This window comes from Coffea eugenioides, chromosome 10, assembly GCF_003713205.1.
Source record: "Coffea eugenioides isolate CCC68of chromosome 10, Ceug_1.0, whole genome shotgun sequence".
Classification (NCBI taxonomy): Eukaryota; Viridiplantae; Streptophyta; class Magnoliopsida; order Gentianales; family Rubiaceae; genus Coffea; species Coffea eugenioides.
Window position 1 is genome coordinate 8,470,259 of NC_040044.1, and position 17,339 is coordinate 8,487,597.

Below are 17,339 nucleotides of genomic sequence, written 5' to 3' on the forward strand. Positions count from 1 at the left end.
TATGTTAAAATTTAGGTAGGTACCGGGCGGAGGATGGACCAAGGGTATGTTCCCCTGTCCCTCACCCCATTTAAGGCACTGGGAGAAAAATTCTCCCACCACCGCCGCCCCGCCTTGCCCCAATCCCCACCTTTATATTTTAGAACTACAGTGTCTCATTTTGAAATTTAGGGATTAGAGTGAAAATTCGGATACAATTGAACGGTGTAAAGTGACATTAATCCTAAACGGTTATAGGTTGCTATATTCTTTTTGAGTTAATTGTATAGGCAAATATAACAAAGACTTCCAAAAACGTAAAAGTTCTGGATTCTAATCTCCTTGCCCCTGTCCAATTTCTTAAATCTCACACCTCTCCTACTAAAAAATTTTTTTTAAAAAATATGACAAAGACTAACAAATAATAGTCTACTAGTACAGGTCGAGGGCATATGCCAATGTAACTGGACAGTTCTCTCTATTTAAACAAAATTCTAAATTGTTTGTTTATGCTTTTAAATCACTTTGAACTCAAGTTAGAACACTAGAAGTTAAAAATGATACTCCTACAATATGTGATTTAAGTTTTACATTTTTTAATTTATGATTTGATCAAATCATGACCATGAACTTTTTAAAACGGTTGTTTCGGTCAATCATTCTTAGGAAAGAGACAGTAAAAGTTATCCCTACAAATGTTCATAAATGGTATAATAATATATATACAAGTTATAATTCATGTTAAATTACTTGTGTACAATTTTGTAACAAAATATTATTATTGATTCTATGTATAGGCTCGCACGAATACTACTGAACATCACACTTATGTTTTGAGGTTGAGCAAGTAGCTAAACATTATTGAATTCCAATTGTCTAATTGCATCATTCAAATACACTTGTGTTGCACCGTTCTAGTCTGTACCCCTATTTCGTTTGGCAGCTCACATCTTACTCGAAAGGCTAGTATTGACAATTACTGAAGGCCCACGCTAGTTTGCCTCGCTGAAAGGAAAATCTACAGAAATTGTATATGTTGATGTTCTATTTGTTTGAATTTCTTGCCAAGCTTAAACTTTTAAGTGATAATTAATACCCACTCGTTGCATGATCAACCTTTGTGGTGTTGAGAAAGTCACTGGGATACCTTTCTTGTGAAAATAGTTAGGAAGTTATCTGCGAAGTATTTATTGCCATCTTAGCTGTACGAAAATGTGCAAGGATATTGTAGCATGTGAGGCTTTTTTTTAACCTTTTCTAATATTTGATAGTGTCATGATTAAAGCACACAAACAGAGGCCAGACGTGGTATAGAAGCAGGAGCTGATGGGAATTTCGGTCATCTCCTTGATGCCATCTATTCTTCTCAAAACTTTCACACGATCGAGGCATGCAAAAATCTTTTTGTCACTCGCAATTTTTCTTCTTCTGTTTTTCTTAAGAAGCAAATCCAAGCAAAAATGTATCTTCCCAATCCTCATATGCATCTCTCATTGTTTGAGATAAGACTAAAACAAGTAGGTTCTTTTGGGGTATAATATTGAGTCTTATAGCTAGGGTTTCAACTTTTAAAAGACGGGTTTTTTACTTTCTAGTAAAACTTAGGAAGTGATCATTTTGAAATAAAATTTAGGAAGCTGTATTAGTTAAACTAGTGTTTGATATCTTATAGTCGACCAAATGACTTATATAGTTATATTCACCTAAAAAGTTCTTTTTAGGCGATAGTGTATACACCGTCAGTGTAGGAAAGATTTACTCTTATTTTATTACTTACGCGGTTTATGTCATTGGTAACATGTTTCCCAATCGATGTAACGAATATACCAAACTACAATATTAAAGGAAATTAAATCAAGCTTAATTATATTACCAAATTACTTCGAAGTTGAAGCCGCGTTAGATTGCTTTATGTGAGCCATCATGCAAATTTCAATCTTGGTTGGCGTTAGCAAACTAAAATACGTTCAAGGAAGTTTCCTGTTTGTTTTTGGTCCGTTGGAGTCCTAGTTGATTGTCTTTTACATGTCCCAATCGATTAAACCTTTGTACGACTAGTGTCGATAGTAATTGGTTTAGCGAGTTTCCTTTTCTTTTATAATTTTGAATCAGGAGCAGGATGCCTTTATAAATTGCGAAACATGTATCATTATTTTATTGAAGAAAGAGTTGAGAAAGTATAGTTTTAAAGAACTGAGTTGTGATTTGTGAGTTGTCGCGAGTGAAAGATTATGACTTGATATTATTATTGTTGAGTTTTGAGTTAACAAACAGTTGAATATTTGTTGATATGTTTATTCTCCTCCTCCTCTTTTCACATATTTTTATCTGTGCTAAAATTGCTTGTATTACGCTTGTTTTTGTGCCGACAAGCAATATACAAATTAGATAAAATTGGTCAAGCTCAATGCAGTTTACAGAGATTAACACTAATTGAGGTCTACATGATCACTAGCCAGTCCACTTTACTAGCTCTATTGGAAACGAAAATAAGAGAATTCTTTTTTTATATTTCCGTGCTAGGGCATATGCTGCACTCAGCTACACAGTCAAGACCAAAACGATCTTTTAATTTCAACAAAATATGGGTTAATTATCTGGTAAAATAGTACATAATCTTGTTTTGGTGGTATTATAATGGGTATGTGGCGGGGCACGATGGAAATGGCCCCCGGTGGCGGTGGTTGGGTAGCTGTTGGCCTGGCCGTCATCCCGGAAAAGTCTCGCCTTCACTTCCCCAGAGGTCTGTGGAGTGTGTCCAAAAATTAAAATAGGATAATATACAATAGTCGTGCACCATTGTGGATTACATAGTGTATTAATATGTTTACATGTGGATTTTTTTCGAATATTACTTGGTTTGCATTATAAACATATTTTTCAATCAACGATTAATATTTTCAACAATCATTTTATCTCACATAGGGATGTAATCGAGCCGAGTCGAGCTCGAGTATCACTATACTCGAGCTCGACTCGACTCATACACACAGAGGCTCGAGCTCGACTCGAGCTCGATCGAGCCAAGAAAATCGATACTCGAAGATCGACTCGAAGAATTTCCTCAGGCTCGAGACTCGACTCGATAAGGCTCGATCTTTAATCGAGCCTTATCAAGTCGAGTCTTATCAAGCTTTTTGACTCGATTTGACGAAAAAAACATATCAAAGGTGATGTTTTGGGAAGATTCAAAGGCAAGCAAGTAGCTATCAGCTGGAGTAAATGAGGCATAAAATCCATGATTCATCAATACAAATACAACTAAAAGTATCCACATTCTACCTCCCACAGTTAGCATCTTTAACACCCCTAAAAATCAGATTCACCACAAAGAAGAATAGAGAAGAAAAAAGGGAAATTCCCACTTGCTGGATTGCTTGACATGAAACTTTCAAATTCAGCAATTACCCACCAACGGTAGGTGCCCACAAGAGCAGAAAATATGGATGATTCTAATTCCTCGGATCATAGTTCCTAAGTGTGCTGCAAAAGTACCCAAACTAACCAAAATTCCCCACAAAATTTCAAAACTCAGCAAAACATGAGCTGAGCCACCAAATTGAGAGACAAACAATTATCTCAAACAGCCACAATATCCCAACTACCACAAGCTCAATTCAGAAACCAATGCCAAGATCTATCCAGAAATTCCTTTTCCCCACAAATATCACTAATTACTAACTAAAGAAAGCTGCTTTAAACAAGAACATGTCAGAAAAATATGTTCCTGGTTCAGAAAAGGACAGTAAGACTTTCAATCTCCCAAGTACAGGAGTCCTGCAATTTCCGGAGGAGTTGCCTTTTAACAAGATTTCAAAATGTGTACACTGCTCATATCTGAAGTCTACAAAATTATTTACATAAATGGCGTGCCTGGTTAGGGAGAAAAAAGATGATTGATTATCCTAAGACCATTTCAGTTCTCAACTGTACAGCAAGTTAATATCAGCACGCCAACAAAACAAGTAAGGTAACTGCACTCAAAACTAGCTCATATAAGAATATAGTTAATCATCTGGAAGGTTTTTTTTTTTACTGACTTGACATATCAACCAACCAAATATTGAATGGCAGAGCTGAGTTTCACAACATTTAATATGGATCTCTGAGAACTAAGGATGCTTGAGACATGTAACTGCTATAAGCCTTCACAAAATTATCTATTAAAAACCTCAAAAAAAAATTGACAGAGATTCACATAAATCTGCTACAGGATAAGAAGCACTTGCTTGAGACTAGCATCTTATTTCAAGCCATCATGCAGTACAACTGCATAATTAGTCAATCTACTCACATCCAGTTAATTACCAAGTAAGGCTCAACAATGAGGCACAATCTAGAGGGGAGAACAATTATCTCTTTTACAGAGACGTTCCCCAAAAGTACAATATCAGAACAAGATGCCATTTACATATGCCCAGAAGGTGATCAACAATAGGACAAAACTGATTTAGGTGTCTGTGATGCATATGCATTGAATCATAATTCATATACTGCTAGCAAAGATTTGAGACCTAGAGCATGTTACTGAATCCACCACAAATCTGTTGAATAAAGGTAGCAGCTAAGATATAAAGAGTGGTCTATGATCCACTAAGGATGAGTCATTTTGGACAAGATTTTCAAGGCACTACCCACTACAACAATTGTTAACTAAATTAACTTGATATACTAAGCTAGATCTATAATAAACTTCTAGTTTCCAAGTGCGTTTGAAGTGCCGGAGACGAATATACCAAATTCAAAGATAATCAGTTGTCTGGGCCACACTTAGCACCTGGAAAACGTAATGAAAAAAACATTGAATCAGATGATTCTTCACAAATGGGAATTTGAGTGCTTACTCGACTCACATAGCACCTAAAATGTGCAAGACTGCATCCAGAAAGCCAGCCATCAGAAAGCCAGCCAAGACTGATCTAAAATGGCAGCCACGGCCAAGTTTCCTAGTCGATCTTGGCCCATTTTAATGCCAGAGACACAGAGCCAAAAACAGAGGAGCACTTACCTAAGTGAGCCAGAGATGAGCAGTGATGAACCAGCGATGAACTAGTGAGATCTTGGTGCTTCGTCTTCGACACTCGCCAGCGATGAACCAGCACGGCAGGACACAGCCGACAGGAGACGTACAGCGCGGCGGACTGGCGGAGGCCGGAGAGGCAGAGAGCAGCTTCGATTTGGGACTTGGGACTTGGGACTTGTTAAGGCGATGGCGATGGCGATGGAGTCTCACAGATGCGGCGAGCAACGGCGTCGGCGACGAACGGAGTGAGGGTGTAGATTGGTAAAGTGAATTTTTTTGCTAAGTAAGTCGCACAATCGGCCCTCGGCACAGAGAAGGAAGAAAAGAAGGTAATATTGAATTTTTAGACATTTTTCTTTTTAGTGTTTTTTACAATTATGTTATTACTTTTTTGCCATTATAGGATTTTATTATAAAGAAGGTAATATTGTAAATTTCATATAATTTATACCCATAATAGTCATTTTATAATTATAATAAATATATATTATTTAAATTAAAAATATTTTATTTAATTAACTCTGGCTCGTCGAGCTACTCGACGAGCCACGAGCTCGGAAAATAGGGCTCGAAACTCGACTCGCTTTGGTGTCGAGTTACTCGATACTCGACTCGAACTCGGTCAACCCGAGTTCGAGTCGAGTTGTTGACCGAGCTACTCGCGAGTAGCTCGCGAGTAGCTCGGCTCACCAACAACCCTAATCTCACATGCGCAAAAAAATGCTGTTTTAGTCCCTAATGTCCTTTGGTAGAATCAAATCTAGTACTTAATGTTTAGCAAATGTGCAATTTTAGTTCCTAAAGTTTTGGCAAGAGTAGATCTAGTCTCAAATATTAACAATTTGAAATAGATTTGAGACAATTGATGGATTTTTCTTAATATTGATGGAATCAGTCACGTGCAGTCACATGTTTATTAAATTAAACTTTAACAAAAAAACAACAAGTAATCTTGAATAATAAGAGTAACTTACATGATAGCACGTTAGTAACTAATTAATCAAGAAACAAAAAAAAAAAAGAAAATTTTGTTCATCCGTATGAAAAATTAAGTATTGTGATTTTTTTGATTAGGGACTAAGGGGGATAAAGAGTGAAAATGAGTCCTGGATCGATGAATTGGGTGCTATGACTAGTTTTGCTTTACAATTTTTGCCTTTTTACTAGTTAATTAGTTAGCACATGAGTTATTAGTTCTAAATTCTATTGTTTAAAGTTAGCTACTATTTCGTTTCTTTATTTTGAAACGAATAGTTAGCACCATTGCTACTAGCAATATGGTCATGGCAGTATAAAATGTGGTATTTTGGTACCATAATATTATTCTGAATGAAATACACATTGCTTGAATGCTTGATTTTCCGTGTTCCCAATTGGCCTTTGACTTGCTAGATTTTCCAAAATCTGACCTGTAATTTTCTCATTAAGGCAACTGCATGCCAGAAATGGTTTGTGTTTGGAAGTAGAGCGACATGCGCGCATTTGCCCGCCCGACATTTAATTTGAAACTGAATTAGGCATAAGTGATCTTATCTTCAAAAGAGTTGATTGACTAATAATACGACAACTTTTATGTTTCTTTCCTTCATTCAATGGAGAAAAAAAAGAATACAGGCGCTCCTTTTAGAACTTTGTCCTTTGCTATTTGCTAACGTTTAGAACTCCAAGAATAGCAGATATGGATGGTACTTTAAACACTAAACTAATGAAATTCCTCAATAGTATATGACAACCTCAAGAATAATGGTCAGTAGTCAAATCGATAAAGGAGAAGGATCATCCCAGATTAACAAAGCACATATATGCATATATTTTAGGATTATTATCACTTTATCCCCTTAAACTATATCACTATTATCAGTTTACCTCTTAACGTTATCTTTTAGTCACTTTACCCCCATAAGTAATTTAACTCAACATGTTAAGAAATTTCGGACAAAAATACTTTTTTATTTTATAGCATTACTACATTGTTATTATCACTTTAGTCGTTCAGATTATAGTGATACAATCACTTTAGTTCCTAACATTATTTCTAGACATTTTACCTCATCGTTAATCTAACTAGTATAGTCAAAAAATTTTAAATATATTTACCTTTTTATTTTATAGCATTACTACATTGTTGTTATCACTTTAGTCGTTCAGATTATGGTGATACAATCACTTTAGTTCCTAACATTATTTCTAGACATTTTACCTCATCGTTAATCTAACTAGTATAGTCAAAAAATTTTAAATATATTTACCCTTTTTATATATAATTAAAAAATTATATATATATTTTACCCCCATAAGTAATTCAACTCAACATATTAAGAAATTTTGGACAAAAATACCCTTTTTATTTTATAGCATTACTACATTGTTATTATCACTTTATTCATTTAAATTATAGTGATACAAACACTTTAGTTCCTAACAGTATTTTCTAAGCATTTTACCTCATCGTTAATCTAACTAGTATGGTAAAAAAATTTTAAATATGTTTACCCTTTTTTATATATAATTAAAAATAAAAAAGTTGGAATGGTTATTCTTTCTTTTTTTTCACTTTAAGAGATCGAAAAACATAAAAATAAAAGGATTTTCTCAAATTTCTTTTTTTTTCAAATTTATTAATACTAGGAAAAGAAAAGGAGATAGGAAAGAATGAGACAAAAAATTAGATTTTGCAAAAAAAAAAGAAAATAAAGAAAAGTCTAACATTATCGTATTACTTTAAAGTTGTCGAGATTATGATTGGAATTTGGTGATCAACAAAAAAAGAAATAATTTTAAAATAATAAAAGTATTTAATTCTTTCTTATTTGTAGTTTTTAAAAAAAGAATTGAGCTCTTTCTCTCCCTCTCCCCCTCCCCCCTCTCCATCTTTCTATTTTTTTTTCAATATTAATAAGATTGCCAAGAAGAAAGAAATTAATATTTTAACTTTTTTTCTTGATATTAAAAAGGAGAAGAGTCACTCTAATTTTTTTATTTTTTTTATTATGAAAAAATGAGGATATTTTCTTTTAAAACTTTTTAACTTGTTAAGTTGGTTTAATGGTAGGATAAATTGCCTAAAGAATAACTCTAAGGGGTAAATTGATAATGTGACTATATTTTATGGGGGTAAAGTGATAATAATTTTAAGGGTTAAACATGTCTTTTCACTTTAATTAACAAACTCTGTTAAGTTTGACCGTTAGTTTTGGGGGTAAAGTGACTAAAAAATAACGTTAAGGGAGAAATTGATAGTAGCACTAAACGTTAAGAGGGTAAAGTGATAATAATCTTATATTTTAGTTTGCATAACCTTGATGGAAAGTACTTAACAGGTCGTCTTTGAATAATTAGAGCATTAAATTTTGAAAAGTTACATAAGTTGTCAACTATTTGTAGAGAAAACACTTTTTATTAAGCGATATAACGGAAGAATAAGTGCATGGCCGTAGATATAATGACTGTACGACTAATGCAATGTACTTAAAAAACCTTGGAAGTAATTAATGATGGATCATTTAATTGCTGACTAATTCATCCATGTTTCATTTTTCTAGCTGGTGCTCTATGAATACTGGTTAAAATGTATTTCAGGTGTTTTTATTTTTAGAAATATAAGATTATTTAGGAAAAGCGTATAAATGCAAGGGGATTAATTAGGGAAGGTGTATAAATGTAAGATAAAGTAGTAATTATTAGTATATATATACATGATAGGTTAGATAAAATATAGGTGTTTTAACATATCCTCTATGGACACCTGTCAGAAAAACCTTCATTTTTTTCTTGTATAGTTATTTTACATAGTCAATGAGTTATTGAAAGACCAAATGTTACCATTAAATAAAAAGAAAAATAAGCAGTCGGTTATTCAGTTTCCAAAAAAATGGCAAAACCCTAAGGACCTGTGGTGGTGAAGTTGCTAGATTCTCAATGTGTTTGGATTGTAAATTATCTGAGATAATTTTGTGAAAAAAGAATTGTAGCACTTTTTTGATATGACCTATGTGAGATAAAAAGGTGATTGGAAAATGTGTTGATGATGCAAGCAAATCAGTGTGTGTAAATAAGTTGTAAATAAAGTGTAATAACTTACAATCCAAACATTGAAAGGCCTAGTCTTTAACTTCTTGTTTTTGGAAATTCTTTCGGAAAAAAAAAAGATGGATTGTGCCAAAAAATTTTCAAACAGATAATTCCAATAAGAAGATGTATCATTTCTTTCTTGTACTCATCTCATTACTTAATGCAGTTATATAATGGAGCTTATACTACACGAATCCAATACTTGTCAATGGTATTCATAACAATTCTTGATCTGAAAGATAGAACATGATTCCACTATAGGACGAAATTTAACATTGCAAGCATATTTTTCAGTCTGCCAAAGGAATATACATCTTATGACGTTTGAAACTTGTTCTCGATCGAAAGCCAACAAAACACTGAGGAGGAACCCTTTCATCCAATTAATGGCATTTGTTCTTCTGAGCTGTTCTCCAAAACTTCCAAGTTCCGACATCCATTTGTCGAGGGTAATATAATATTCACAAACTTGTTTTTCACTTTTTGTGGATCCTATTATACGTGCTTCTCGTTTAGCCTAGAAAACATTCAAAGTATAATAAAGGGTTGCATGAATATCATAACCCTTTCTTGCTCTCAACTCTATATAATGACCAGAAGAAAACTTTATTGTGACAACTTTGTTTGGCTTGTCATTTTTCACCTAAAAATTTTTGCATTTTTTCGTGAATAAATTTTCTAATCATCTTTCATTTCACATATATCAAATTATTATTGTATATTTTTATACAAAAATTCTGAAAAATAACCTAGCTTTTGAAATTTATAAGGATTATGGTACCAAGCATAATTATGTCAAAGCATTGTGGTAAATGTATTGGTTTTAGGTTTTTTGGCATGGTTTCCCTCGTATAATGAAATTCTTGGATTCCAATTCCGACCAAATGTGGTTGCGATTTTCTCTAACCTCCTCTTAGAGGACTAGATATCTTTTTTCCAAGGACAAAATTAACATACTACTATAGTAGCAAGTAATCCATGATCAGACATTTGAATAATGACTTTAGTCCAATGGTGAAAGTGTCGTTAGCTCGTGCTATAACATAGATCCAATACCCTTTTTCTTAGGTTAATTACAAATTGACTTTCAACACTTGCAGATTTGACACCCCTTTTTCTCTATCCTTCATGCAGAAGACTGATTATCCTTTTTTTTTTTTTCCAAGGACTTAACTAGCATAATAGGCTACTAGAAAATAATACATGATAAGACATTTGAATAATGACGATAGTCCAGTGATAAAAGTCTTATTAGCCCGTGATATAACATTAGATTCAACACACTTTTTTCTTTGGTCAATTACAGATTTGACTTTTAGCACTTGCATTCTTCCTCTTCCTTCTTGGAAAGGCAGTTTTGACTTTTAGTGTTTTGTTTGAATTAGTTTTTTTTAAAAATATTTTACTATAACAATATATATGAAAAATTTTTATTATAAATATTTTTTGTGATATTTTTAGAATATATTTTGAAATACTTTTTAAAATTAAAATATTTTAAAGATACTTTTTAAAAATTAATACTACCACCCCTACTCATCACCGCCACCACTCCCTCCCCCCTCCTTTTTCCTTTCTCTCTCCTCCCTCTTCACATTCTCTCTTCCCCCCATCCCCCGGCTCTCCTCTCCCCACTCGATCTAGTTGCGACTAGATCGCTGGGGAGGGGGGAGGAGGAGGAGGAACGGGTAAGATGGACATGAAAATTTGGGTTTCTTCATATGAAAATGAAGGAATATGCACATGAAAATTTGCGTCATTAACACCAATAATCCAAGATGGACCACAAAATATACTACAGTAAAGAACTAAAGATACAACAAGGCAAAGTTGGCTATAAAGTATAAACTCCAACATCAATCGATCTCTCTCTCTTCTGGACTAATGTACCTTAATTGTTTACGTAGAAAATCCTAGTCCTTGCCCCAGACGGCTCTGTGGACTAGGTTCAATGTACAGCCTTTTACTACTGTTCATTAGCCCTAAAACAAAAGGAGATGCTGGTCCACTAACCACTGCCTAAAGCTAATCTTAGCATTAGCATAAACCAAACATTACAATATTTAGTCGAACAGTGAAGGACCACGATCGATAAGTTTGATAGTACTTTGATTAGGTACTGAAAGAATTGTTCAGATATTAGTGTTTAAATTTTAATCTTTTATTATTTACACCTGATTAAGTTTTATGAAAAGTGTTTTCTCAAACAAGATTTATGCCAAGCACGATTATTATCCCATGTATGATATAACCAATCATTTTTGGAGGGAGAGTTGGGTCATGTGATAAAACGGAAAAGATTGTAAGTAGAAGATCCTGAGTTTAAAACATTTTACTTATTAAGGAAAAAAAAAGGTCTTATAACCCAATCATTCTTTCTTTTTCCTTAATGAATAAAAAACCAACAATTATTTGTCATTGGTTTTTATTCTTTTTTTTTCCTTTATTTTGGCGAAAGATTTTGATGTTGGGCAATCATAATTAAGGGCAGTGAGCCAACTCAGTGGAGACATTTGTTTAGTTCCCAATTGGTGGATTTGGAAGATATTAAAATGTCCCACTCGTAGATGATTTCAGTGGCTTTTGGAGACCCAAAGACCTGCGGAAGAGACACTTTCTATATAAAGAAGTTCATTACCGTTTATGGGAAAAGGGAATAGATCTCATCTTGGAAAAGGGAAAGTGGGAAACATATTTTTCTCTTCGAAAGTGCAACTGATCTGCGGAATAGGAATTCTTTATTTCTGTATCATCTCGCTTAAGTTGCAAGCTACAGCAGAGTTAATGATATCAATTGCGACTTTAAACATGATGATCAGCCTAGGAAATGTTAAGCCGTTTGGATTGCTATTTTTAAAAATTTTTATACAAAAATATATTATAATAATTTGATATATGTAAAGTAAAAATTGATTGAAAAATATGTTCATAAAAAATATAAAAATTTTTTTACAAAAAATTATAGTCCAAACAAAGGTACATGGGCAAGAACAATTGATGATTTTTGTCTAAAGTAGGCACGACTTGATTGAAGTGGTACTAAGTGCTTTCAGTGATTGACAAACTAACTTTTTATTATTTAAGTTTCCCCAAAAAGTTGGTTTGTTGAAGGACGATTGGTATTGAACCTGGGAATAATAAAAAATTTTCAGATATTATCGAGGTTGCAAGCAGGAGATTGGTTAGAGTTTCTCATCAATCTTCCCCACCACTAACCTAAGTTTTGAAGGTTGAAACCGTTCACCAAAATAAGCTAATGACAAATGATGCCACATAATTTTTTTTTTGGGTCCAGTGAGCTTCAACTTCACCTTGGAGCATTAAACGGGCATCCGTGCTTTTATAACCATTGCATCGGTGCAATTCGACTGTCTCCCACATTCCACACAATAGTGACAAATTCTCAGCCAATTAGGGAAATTGTTACTATTCTTAGAATTAAGTGCCTATTTGGATCCTTGATAATATGCCAGCAATGACGAATAACCTCATCAATTGGCTTTCTTTTTTATTTGAAAAAAAAAAAATCTCTCTTCATGTGACAAGAGGAAGTGGCTTCTCAGTCTGGGTACATTTGGCGAAAAAATTAAAGAGAGAGATCTTATTCTTTGCTCCATCATGATAATATAAGATGCAAAGAATTGTCCTTAGGTGAGTTGGCTATCAGGTGAAATATAAAGTGCAGGTTTGATTGCAGATTATGAATTCAAACATGCATCTGCAATAAAATCAAAAAAGTGCAGTAATGCACTCTTTTGTCTACAGGTGGGAGTTGCCGATTGACCGAAAACAAAAAAATTTGTGGTTTGAGTCTTTATTTTTTTCGTTCCTCACTTTGAAATGGTGCATTTTATCCTTTGAAATTCATCATGATTTGGTTCCTTGACGATTTTGGAGCAAAAACATGATAGGAATTAGAGCATAGAACAAAATTTGTGAGTTTACGCTAGTGAGAGATATAAATGCACCGTTCAAAATGTGAAGGACGAAAAAATTTAGAACTCTGAAATGTGAGAGACTTATTCTTATCGTGCATCTTTCCCATACATAATTGCTAAAATTAACTTTGTGATGAATTGTCAAATCTCAAATTGTCCTCACAGCTAGGAACTTCACTGAGCTTTGATTCTGCTACGTACGTGACTCGTAAGCCTGTTTGGAATTTTGACAAATGATCACGCCTCATAATTTATAATTGGATACCTCTAGAAAGTTGAAAGTGCCCTCTTGAAAGCATAATCCTGGAATCTATTAGCCAGAGCAATACTTGTTGGTACTGTTTAAATCAATTAATAATTAATTAAACTGTTAAGTGGACGGTGTGTTGGATTAATTAATCTTCGTAGGTTGATGGGCTACAAAGACCCCGGTGAGTATACAAAATTGGATTTGGAAATAAAATAACACGAGAGGATATCATCTATGATCTGTAACACCCACCACATGGATGATAATGGAGAGCTAAACAATGCTTGTTTAAGTGCCAATATTATTGTATGGTGGATTTGTTACCGTGCTTTATACTTGTAGACGTAAATAAATATCTTGTCCAATAATGAACCGTAATCCTCATCAAGATTTGTAGAATAAAATTTTGAAAGTAATCTTATTAATATTTGTTGTATAGCATATCTTAATCCATACTTTATTAGCTGAAAATTGGGCACAGTATTTGATTTGATTAGAAACGACGAAGATAGACATTTTCTAGCATGCGTATTATTTTACGGTTTGTCTAATGGGTGCCTTGTCCATTAAAATATATTTCCAGTATTATATTTTTAAAAATATAAGATTAATTAGGAAAAGTAAATAAATACAAGGGAAGGTAGCCTAGACTAAATACGGAAAGTATATAAATGCAAAAGAGGATAATAATTATTAGTATTCATATATATATATATATATTTATATATTTATAACGAGCTAATTACACCTCAAAAGTAAAAGTGGATTTTCTCAATAAGGTTACCATGAATCACATTGGTGGAATCGATGGAAACTATTCAGGATCCAATAACATTACAAGCGAACCATAAGTGGTGGACTTGAGGAAAAGCAAGTAAATCCATTAGGCCATTGCTCGAAGGTCCAAGTTTGATTAAACTCTAATCTTACATGATTACTGGTTTATGGATAATTGCACATACTTCACAACGGATCGTGGAACCAAAAAACATATACTCCAGAATTGCGTCGAGGGCAACAAGTCCAAGGCTTTGATTGGATTGTGAATTTTTGCAGGAAAATTCTGTCAATACATTTTTTTATTATATACACGATATAGTTACAATCAATTCAAGACCACCTTGACGTGAGGCTAAACAATTGTCCGCTGCCCGTAAACCTTTCCCCTACCCAATCTTTACAAAAATTTGAAATAGGCTTGAAAATTTTATAAAATTTTAGGTTTCTCTCACAATTGCCTCCCCTCAATTTTTTTTAAAAAAAGCTTTTATCTCTTGACATTGGCCCCTTATAATTTGGAAAATAGTCACCTCTAAACAGCAAATTTCTTTCTTTTAATCATCTCTTCTACGGTCCAGTTGTTTCAAAGCTATTAATTCAGATACATATAATTACTACTTGAATGAGAAAAATTATAGGAAGTAGAACAAAAACCCATTTTTTTTTTAAAAATTTTAAGTGTACAATCTTACCACCACTGAGCCCAAGTCTTGGCTCTACCACTAATTACAGTATATTTTTCTATAAAAACTTCAAAACATTACAATCCAAACGAGCTTATAGTATTAATGTCTTTAATGGCGTGGCTGAATGCAATTCCCTGATCTGTGAATGCGGGCTTTGTCCGGTTATAATTTTTTTTCCCCAAAGGAGAGTTCAAGCGTTACAAGGGAAGAGGAAATGAGAAGATTTGAGAATTACTTATTTTAACGGAGCATTGCAGCGAATGGTTAGTAGGTAGGAAAGCATTTATCTGGACTTAAAGTCTCACTAGTCACTAGCATTGGGTTCAGGCCCAATTCAAGTTGACTATCTCGTTCGTTTCAAAGGCCCAGCCGCCGTGGTGGTAGCGTGCTTTTTAACTTGCGTGTCCAAAACCAAAAGTAACATGAAATTTTCCTTCAAAAGTAAAGCGTCTCCTCCATTTTATTTTTGTTTTTGGTAAAACATTAAAGCATATGGTTTGGTCTTTTTTGTTTTTTTTTTGAGTATTCTAGGAAAGTTGCACAAGTGCATGTTCATATCATTTGTGTAAAAATAGATTGCTGTATTTTTTTTTTCTTGAACTAAAAATGAATATGACTAGGTGTATAATCATGTTCATGAGAAAATTAATTACAATCCTAATAAATATGCATTATACTTCTTAATAAATATTATCACATTGTAATAAATTTATGTATACGAGTTTTTAAAGAATAATTTGGCAGTTTAATATTTGGAATGCATTAATCTTTTTGAAGTGAATATGAAGAATATGTAGAAACATTATTGATGAATTATTTATGCATTTAAAAATAACCACACTTAAAAATATGCCGTGCTGAGGTATGGGCAAAATACTAGTTAAAATTATTTTAGATACACAAACCATTAATCAAAGACTTTTGGACAAAAACCATTAACTCATAAAGATAGAAAAACAAAAAGAAAGAAGTCTCTTATGCATTAATTATGATTTCATTTTTTTTTTATATTTAATGGGTTCAACTTCATCTCCCAATCTTAAAATTTCTTCTTGTTTAACTCGCAATCAAAATTTTATTAGGCTGATTTAATCTAAATAGACAACTCTTTGACATTCTTAAAATTCACAAAAAAACTCCATTTTTGTGTAATTCGCATAAGCCAATCAATTAGCCACATCACCACTTAAATGTGCAAAAACAAATCTTATTGTGGATGGAACTAATTTTGTCGAGTAGGCGAATTTTAGATACCTACAAAGTACAAACCTCTATAAAGAAGGTCATGACATATTTATTCAGCCCACCGCTCCATGGCTCCATTTCAAAGTTCCGGACTTTCAGGGGACATTTTAGAATTTTATTAAACTTCCGGGGCGTAACAACTTTGCTCTTTCCGACCCCAAAAGATTTAACAATTACATAAAAAGGAATGTTTAATTGTAAATTGGTCCTGTACACATGTATCTGCCAGGCTTCCGCCTTTACGTGAATTCAACGTTTTCAACTTATCAAAAAAGGTTACATGACGTAAAAAATTAATTCAACCTTCACAGAGATTTCATTCCCAGATCTTGGATACCCTAAACCCTTAGAAACAGAAAAACTTAAACGAAAAGGGGAAATCAAATTGATATTCACTGACAAATTCATCCTTCCGATCAGGTAAAATCTCATTTTCCGGTTCATTTCAATTTACCGTTAATGGACTTCTAAACTCGTCAATTTGAGTTCTATTTTTGTTGCTTTAGCTTGAATTAGATTCTGATTACTTTTTACTTTGTCGGTGAACTTTGTGAAGCTCACAATTTTTTTTTAAAGTAGTATATGATCAGGTAGCTCCGGATTGATTAAGCTTGTTTTGATTGTCGGTTTTTGTTGGAATAGGAATAGTTTTGTGTGGTTTTAGAGTGATGTTGGGCTGCAAATTTGATTTGTGGCTGTTGGAAGTCTTGACTTGATAAGTGCTGAGGCCTCTGGAAGCATGAATTTTGTCAAGGGAGTTGCTGACCTTATCCGGAGGACATCGGCTGGGCAGAGTGGAGACTTTGCTTCGGCGTCACGGTCGGAGAGGTTTTCTCTCCCTTCTCCAAAAATTCGATTCAGGTACTGGAATACCCGTTGATCATGGTCTATTTTCCTTCAAACTGTGTACATTAGATAGTGGAATTGGAATTATATGCTTGTTTGTGTTAAATTGTGTGTTCAGTAATAAAATCGCAATGCTCATGCCATGTGGTTATCATTTTACCAAGATGACAAGGTACTGAATAGAATTTGATCTACTGAAGCTTGCGGAAGAGGAACTAAAAGTGATATTTTAGAGTCATCGGTTGGCACCTTTTGAAATTGAATGATAGGTTAAAAGGTGCAATAATTTAGATGCTTGGTTCAAAAAAGTTATGGTCTTGATTTTGCCCAGTGTTTGTCAACTCGTAACAAGAAAATTATGCTGGGGATGTAGGATGAGTGTTGTTGGGATGACCTTGATTAAACACATGATGACTTTGAATGAATTAGGATATGCTTAGGATGATCTTTTGCCAGTAAGCCTACTGTGGTCAATCATGGAGAATCAAGATTTGAGGGGGTTAGGAGTAGGCGTTAGGTAA

General features: G+C 33.6%; 1 protein-coding gene and 1 long non-coding RNA gene across 2 annotated transcripts in view; one reads left to right on the forward strand and one right to left on the reverse strand.

Moving 5' to 3' along the window:
- Nucleotides 1–4,369: 4,369 nt before the first annotated feature.
- LOC113749818 lies at nt 4,370–5,304 on the reverse strand. Its single transcript, XR_003464586.1, has 2 exons — nt 4,988–5,304; nt 4,370–4,756 (listed from the first exon to the last, which is right to left on the reverse strand). It is a non-coding gene; the product is annotated as an uncharacterized LOC113749818 (long non-coding RNA).
- An 11,005-nt stretch (nt 5,305–16,309) lies between these two features.
- The window catches only part of LOC113748970 (BEACH domain-containing protein B), a 39,294-nt gene continuing 38,264 nt past the window's right edge, over nt 16,310–17,339 (forward strand). Inside the window, exons 1-2 of the mRNA XM_027292581.1 lie at nt 16,310–16,392; nt 16,615–16,833. Of these exons, the coding sequence (XP_027148382.1) occupies nt 16,712–16,833 (122 nt within the window). The 5' untranslated portion in view covers nt 16,310–16,392; nt 16,615–16,711. The remainder of the gene's footprint in view (nt 16,393–16,614; nt 16,834–17,339) is intronic.